At 59.4% G+C, this 7,515-nt stretch overlaps 2 protein-coding genes across 2 annotated transcripts in view; one reads left to right on the top strand and one right to left on the bottom strand.

Annotated features, from left to right (window-relative positions):
- Window positions 1-7,515, bottom strand: part of DAPK3 (death associated protein kinase 3) — a 183,039-nt gene that overhangs the window by 39,792 nt on the left and 135,732 nt on the right. The window lies entirely within an intron of this gene.
- LOC142364504 (uncharacterized) lies at window positions 1,837-7,172 on the top strand. Its single transcript, XM_075444105.1, has 5 exons — window positions 1,837-2,103; window positions 2,429-2,601; window positions 2,726-3,015; window positions 6,604-6,753; window positions 7,153-7,172. Exons 1-5 carry the CDS (start codon window positions 1,837-1,839, stop codon window positions 7,170-7,172), a joined length of 900 nt encoding a protein of 299 aa, XP_075300220.1.

The raw sequence follows: 7,515 nt of genomic DNA, 5'->3' as shown, positions 1-7,515 counted from the left end.
AACAGCCTCTGGACTTTCCGCTTCTCTGTTCAAGACTTCGGTCCCAGACCCAAAGCTACTGCTATGCTCTTGGTGGCAAAACGTTGTTGCTGTTGAGTTTCCAAGTGGTAACCTTTCTGATGCTGTCTTAGAGAGTGGTTTTTTTTTTAATTACCTTTTGCGTAAGCAGCTCTGCTGTTCCTGCTGACGCCTCTCAACTTTGTTTTGCTTTGGACCTCGCTGACTTTTCGTTATCTGTAGATGGGAATAAACGTTGGAGGGAAGCCGGCCTGTGCCTCTGCCGCTCGCCGTGCCCGACGCCGGGGCGTTGCTGGGGCTGGGCGAGCAGCGCCCGGCTGCGCCGAGACCCCGAGCTCTGGGCGAGGGCTGCTTGGCGCTGCTGGAGCCCGGCGCGGGGGTGTCCCCGCACCCCGAAGCCTCCCTCCGTCCCTCGCCTCCTCGCGCCGTCGGAGGGGGAAATGGAACCGAAGCGGCGGCGCTTTCCCGAGCACTTGTCCCTCGTTTGGGGGGAAAAAGCAAAGCACGGCCGATCTCCCGTCGACAGAAAAGCCACCCAGGTCCACCCAGAACCTGTTTCAGTCCTTGGCAGTGACTTGCCCGACGGCGAAGCTGTCGAGCAGGAGGCTTCGGCCCGGCGCGCAGGGAGGTTTCCTCTCCCGTTTCTCCCGTCTCTCCCGCGCGCGGTGCTGGACCCCCAGCCCCCTGCCCAGCGCCGGAGGGCACCGGGCTCCGCGTCGGGCTCCCAGCCCCTCCTGCCCACCCCAGCTTTGCTCAGCTTGAAGGCAGAATGGGGGGGATGGGATTAAAACCCCCCCACGCTTCCTCCCCAGGCATCTTGCGAGGGGGCGCGGGCCGGCAGCCGTGGGCAGGGGCGCGGGCAGGGGCGCAGCCGCGTCGCGCTCGCTCTGCCGCCGTTCCCAGCCTTGCTCCCGCGGAGAAACTCTTCTGTGTGCGACGTAGGCTTTGCTTCTTCCTCCCTCCTTTCCTTTTTGTTCCCTGTTTGCGCGCAAGCAATATGTTTTCAGGTCTAAATGGGGGCGGGGGTGGGAAGGGGGATTAAAACAAAAAAATACCTGGGTAGAGCTCAAAAATTAAGTTTTACTGTATAAAGTTCTGTGGCTCGCATCCCTGGCTGCACAGTAGCTTTAGAGTCCAGGTTGGTGTTTTTTTTTTTTCTAATATTTGTATTCTAATTTAATTGCTTTTAAATTTTTCCAGGCCAAGCCACTGTTTGGAAACCCCATGCTTCTGTTACTGCTCTCTGTTCGCGTTGGCCAGCTCTTCCTGTACATATGTTTTTTCTTATATCCTGTTTTTTTCTTTTTTTGTAAAGAGAAGAGAAAAAACAAAAAGAAAATTATTTTTCTTTCCCTCAGTACACATTCTTCAAAGTTCAAATTATAGTGTTTGTTAAATAAAAAGAAAGATTTACATTTAAATTCCGTGTCGCCTTGTCGGGGTTTCTCCCTGGGGTCCCCAAAAGGAGCCCCGGGGGGGGCTGCGCGTGGGGCAGGAGGGTCCAGGGGCGGCCCCCACCTCCCCCATGGGCTCCCCTCGGCCCGGGGGGGTTCCCGGAGGGCTCCCGGGGGTGCGGTGGGCGCAAGGGCTCCCTCCCTGCGGGCACCTCGGTGCCGCTTCGAATTCCTCCACCTCCAGCGGATTAATCATTTTATTTATGAGGCTTAAAGGCCCAAATCCCGCTAAACCCGGGGCTTTGCCGGATAAACAGCCCGCTTTGCGAAGGCAGCCCGTTTGTGAAAACACAATTAGCAAACCCCGTAATCTGCGCTAATTACCGGGCCGGGAGGTCTCCCCTCCGGCTGCCGGCACGGGGACATGGGGGACGTGGGGGACACGGGGCCCGGGGGCCAGCGCCCACCCGGGGCCTCCTTCACCATCGCCTCGCTGCTGTCGGAGCGGGGCGACGGGGCACCCCGCAGCCCCCCAGCAGCCCCCCGGCCCCTGCCGGAGCCCGGGGACAAACCCTCGCAGTCCTACATCGCCCTCATCTCCACCGCCATCCTCTCCTCCCCGGAGAAGAAGCTGCTGCTCTCTGACATCTACCAGTGGATCATGGACAACTACCCCTACTTCAAGAACAAGGTGAGGGGCCGCGGTGCCCCAGCAGACCCCTCTCCTGGGATGGTTTGGGGTGGGAAAACTGGGAGCTGAGCTCGGGGTGCTGGTGCTGGGTGGGGGATGGGGCTGGCCTCGACTCACCACATCTCTGCCGACCCCAATCCACCGGGACAACACGTGTGCCGGCGTCCGGATCTCAGGATGGTTTCGAGTGATGTTGGGGGGCTCGTTTCTCCGGGTGGGTTGGGTGCCGTTCACTCTGGTGCCTACTGATGTCCCGGCGGTGCATGGGGTGGGTGCAGCGGGGCCGTGGCGGGCGCGGGCTGGCTGACGGTGCCTCTCGGCCCAGGAGAAGAGCTGGCGCAACAGCGTCCGCCACAACCTCTCGCTTAACGAGTGCTTCGTCAAAGCCGGCCGCAGCGACAACGGCAAAGGCCACTTCTGGGCCATCCACCCCGCCAACATGGAGGACTTTGCCAAAGGCGACTACCATCGCCGGCGGGCCCGGCGGCGCGTCCGCAGGTGAGCGGGGGGTCCCATGGGGGGGGGGGTCCTATGGGGGGGGACGTCCCATGGGGGGGGGTGTCCAGGGGTGGGGGGTTTTGGGGCTCAGGGCTGACGCCAGGTTCTCTGTTTCCTCTCGCAGGGTGAACGTCGCCTACTACCCCCCCTACGCCCTGTACGGCCTCGGTTGCTGCTGCCCCTGCTGCCCCCCCGCGCCCCCCCGCCCCCTCCTCGCCCTGCCCCCGCTGCCCCCCCTCACCCTGCCCGCAGCCCCCCCCCCGCTGCCCGCCCGAGGGGGCTCGCTGGGGCTGGGGATGCATCCCCGCTCCCCGGGGCCTCGGCCCCCTCCTCCCCCGGCGCCCATTCCTGTAGCCCCCCCCCCCAGCTCAGGGGACACAGGGGGTGCCCAGGTGGGCCCCCCCAAAACGTGGGGTGAGATCCGGACAGGACCTGAGCAAGGGGGGGACTACGGGTGTGTATCCCCCCCCCCCCATCAACACTGAATCCCGCCGGGATGGGCCAGAACCTGGGGCACGCGTCCCCCTGAGAGACCCCCCCAACACCCCCTGACCCGGTGGGGACCCCCCCCCAACTCCCCCCCCATCCCCCTGGGCTCCACCCGCTGCAGGGTGCCCCATGAGGGGACCCTCCTCCCCCACAGCCCCCCATCAGGGTGGCCCCATCCCCGCAGTGTCACCCACGCAGGGGGTCGGGGGTCTCCAATCCCCCCCCCCGCCCCGACCTAGGCACATATGGGCCTTAAACCCTCCAGCGGGCAGGCCCCTTGCCCTAATTATTTTCTCACTAATTGTCCCTGACGCCCCTAATGAGACTGGCGGCTCCCAGGTGTTAAGTGGCATTAGGGCGGCTCACGGCGCACGACGGCTCGGCCGCCAAATCCGGGGGGATAAAACCCCAAAGCCCCGCGCGCGCCCGAGACCGGGGCAGCTTATCACACAGATTAATCCGCCGTGCCCGGGGGGGGGATCTGGGGGGGGGGGGGGGGGCTCCCCGGGGTGGCAGTGATGGGGGGGTGGGGGGGGTGCAGGGTTTGGGGGCTCTGGAGCGTGGGGTCCCCTCGCTGACACCTCTATGTGTGTCCACCCCCCGCCTGCCTCAGTTTCCTCGTTTGTCGCTGGTCCCATCCCGGCCCCGGGGGGGGGGGGGTCGGGGGGACACAACCCCCCCCCAAATCCCATCCCGGAGGGTCCTTCAGCCGCGGCCATCTGGGACCTGGGTACCAGCGCTCACCCCAGGCCTCATCTGTGCCCAAATGGGATTAGGGCCCCGCGCCCCCCCAGGAGGCTTCACGGGGCCGGGGCGGCCCTGGGGGGACTGGGCAGACTGGGCAGACTGGGAGGGGGCACCCGGCTTTGCGCTGGTGGGACCCCCCCTTTGCCGTTATTCCGCAAGGGGTTGTTTGCTCCATTTGGGGAAACTGAGGCACGGCGACAGCGGGGACTGACCCCCCCCCCTCCACCCCCGCCGCAGACCTGGGCACCCCCAAACCAGGGCTGAGACTGCCCCCCACCCCCCCCACAGAGCCCTGGGCACCCCCAAACCAGCGCTGACCCCCCCCCACCTCCCCCCCACAGCCCTGCGTACCCCCAAACCAGGGCTGAGGACGCCCCCACCCCCCCCCAGGAGCTCCCACCGTAAAAAGGAAAACCAAAACCCCCCAAACCCAAGAAAAAAAACCCCATGGCAACCCAGCCCCAAAATGGGGGGGGACCCCCCCCCGCCCCCCCGCAGGGCTCCTCCACCTCCCAAGAAAACCAAAACGGCCGCGTCCGCTTTTTTAATATATAGTTTATTTTCTTTTTTATTTTTTTGTTTTGTTTTTAAAGCCCCCCCCTCCCCAAAGTGCAATTTTTATTATTTGATTTTAATTTTTTGTTGCCTGTTTTCCTCGCCTCCCCCGCTTTATAAAGAGCTATCAAAGTTACAATCTATGGAATGTCTCTTCTGTGCTTTTATATATTTTTTTGTTGTTTTTTTTTTTTAAATTTTCTTTTTTCCCCTCGCTCCCTCACCCGGCCAGACCCCAAAAGTCGCTCGACGCACAAAAACCGCCGCAGCCTTGCGAGTGCTCTCGACAGGGAATCGCTTTCGAGAGAAAGACGCCGAAAAAAGAGGGGAAAAAAAAAAAGGAGAAAAAATTAAAAAATTTAAAAAAAACCACAAACCCCAAAACCCGAGAAAATAAACCCCAAAAAGAAGCAAAAAGTGGCCCCGTGGGGAGCATCCGAGCGGGGCTCGCGCGGGGCCCCCCCACCCCAGCAGCGGCTGAGCTCGCGGGGGGGTGTGTGTATATATATATATATATATAATATAGAATTTATAGAAAAACACAACCTTATACGCAGCATTTGGCGCCTCGGCCCGGCCACCCCCCGCCCCCCCCCCCCGGGGATTTGCTCTCTGTACAAAACCTTTCGGTAAATAACACTTTTTTTTCAGCAGAAATCGAAAATATAAACAGATGCGATCTATAGCGCGCGATGGAGAGGTGATTTTTATTTAATTTCTTATTTTGTCTTTAAATAGTCGAATCGGGCCTCGGGGGGGAGGGGGGGGGCGGCTGCCGGGACTCTGGGGGGGGGGCACCCACTGGTGGGTGCTGGAGGAGAATTGGGGGGGGGGGGGGGGGGGGGGGGGGGTGGGTTTGAGCCCTTCTGCGGAGGAACGAACCGCCCCCCCCGGCTGGGGGGGCCGGGAGACCCCCTCCCCCCCCCCCCCCCATTGCTAGGGGGTGGCGGGGCAGCCTCTCTACGGGCAGCGCGGGGGGAAGGAGGGAGATTGCCCCCACCACCACCCCCCCCAGACCCCAAACCAGCAGGGGATGACCCCACCTGCCCCCCCCCTCGCTTCTGGGGGGGGAACACACACCCCAACCCTGCCTGAGCCCCCCCCCACTGCCCTTACACTGGGGGGGGGGGGCGGTTGGTTTTTTCCTGTTTTGTACCAAAAAAAGCTTCATTTTTCCTTTTTCAGTCCCCCCCCCCCCTCCCCCCCCCCCCCCCCGGGGGTTTTATCCCGTTATTATTTAACCCGCCCCCGCCCCCCCCCTCCCCGGCGTAGCTCAGCAGGATCTTTGGCAACACTTTATCACAACCTGAACTTAAAATCAAAATCAAAATAATAATAAAAATACAAGTGATGACAATAACGCAACCCAGCGAAGCCCTCGGTGCTACTGGGGGGGGCGGGGGGGCTCGACGCTGGGGGGGGCGGGGGGGGGGCTAAGGCAGGCGGGGGGGGGCTAAGGCAGGCGGCGGCTGCGGGACGGGCCGAACCGGGGGGGGGGGTCTTCCTGGGGTTTTTTTTTTCTTTTTTTTACCTTTTTTTTTTTATTATTATTTTTTTAGTGCAAACTTCACTTTGTGCTAAAGTGTTGCCGGGGGTGGGGGGGGGGGGGGGGGGGGCGCGGGGGGGGCCGCTCTCGCCGCGGGGAATCCTGAGACTGATTCTCGCTCCCAGTTTTTGTGCCGTTTTCTTTTTTTTTCCTTTTTTTCTTCCCCCCCCTTTACTCCCATCTTTCTTCTCCCCCCCCCCCTTATTCCTTTTTTCCCCCTTCCCCTCCCTTATTCCTTTTCCCCCCCTCTTTTTTCTGCCCCCCTCTTTCCTTTATTCCCCCTTTTTCACCCCCTTTCCTTTATTCCTTCCCCCCCTTTCCTTTATTCCTTTTTCTCACCCCCCCTTCCTTTATTCCCTCTTTTTCCCTCTTTCCTTTATTTCCCCTTTTTTCTCCCCCTTTCCTTTATTCCCTCTTTCCTTTATTCCCCTTTTTTCTCCCCCCCTTTCCTTTATTCCCCTTTTTCTCCCCCCCCTTTCCTTTATTCCCCCTCCTTTTTCCTCCCCCCTTCTTCCCCCCCCCCTTTTTCTCTTTTCCCCTCCTTTCCTCCACTGCCCCTCTCCCCCCAGGGCTGGCCCAGAGCCCCCCCAGCTCTGCCGCAGCGAGTGCCCCCCCCCCCCCAAATTTTGCTATTTTTTAGCGTTTTTGTTGTAATTTTTTTTTAGCCTATGCCAGGGTTAGGCCCGGCCGGGGGGGTTTGCTGCTGCAGCTCCCCCCCTGCCCCCCCCCCCCCGAGCCCCGATTCAGGCCCCTCCGGCCCCTTCCCGGGGGGTCGCAGAGGGTGCGGAGCCGCGGCCCCCCCCCAGCCGCCCGCGGTTGGAAACCACCAGGAAACCCCCCCAAACCACCCAAATTAATAATCATAATTAACAAGCTAATGAGGGGAGCGGGGCGCAGCGACCACCACACGGACCCAGAGCAGACCCCCCCTCACCCTTGCCGAAAATTCAAAGCTTCCGTGGGGGTTTTTTTGGGGGTCAATTTTCCATTCCCCCCCCCCCCCCCCCCGGGCAGGGCCCGTCTCAGCACCCTCGCCAGCATCCTTCCCCCCCCCGCTCCCAGCCCCCACCAAACACAAGCCGGGATTCTGCCTATGCACTGCTTTTTTTTTTCTTTTTTCTTTTTTTTTTTTTAAATATATATATATATACACATTTTTCTTACAAAAATAAATTTAGGCTTTTTTTTTTAATAATATTTTTTTTTTCCCGTAGAAGTTGGTTTCGACTTGTAAACATGTTTCGCTTTTGCTTTTAAATTAAGATAAAGTGATCTCAAAGTACCCGTTCCATCGCAAAGTGCTAAGACTTCTTTGTTTGTTTGTTTGTTTTATTTTTCTCATGTGGTGGTTTTTTGTTTTTGTTTTTTTTTTGAATTTTTTATTGCTTTTTCTGCATTAAATAAACATCCGCCTCCCCACAGCCCCGCCACTCAGCCCTCCCCCCCAGCACACACTCCCCTCTCACTCCCTCTCCAAAATACATTCGGCCAAACCTGCTCTTGCTTTGAAAGTAAAAACGAAACACCAAAAAGGAAAAAAAAAAAAAAAGAAAAAAAAAAAGAAAAAAAATAAAGAT

The sequence above is a fragment of the Opisthocomus hoazin genome, chromosome 27 (assembly GCF_030867145.1).
Source record: "Opisthocomus hoazin isolate bOpiHoa1 chromosome 27, bOpiHoa1.hap1, whole genome shotgun sequence".
NCBI classification, from domain to species: domain Eukaryota; kingdom Metazoa; phylum Chordata; class Aves; order Opisthocomiformes; family Opisthocomidae; genus Opisthocomus; species Opisthocomus hoazin.
Note: the sequence above shows the minus strand (reverse complement) of the source record. Positions and strands in the feature narration are given on the sequence as shown.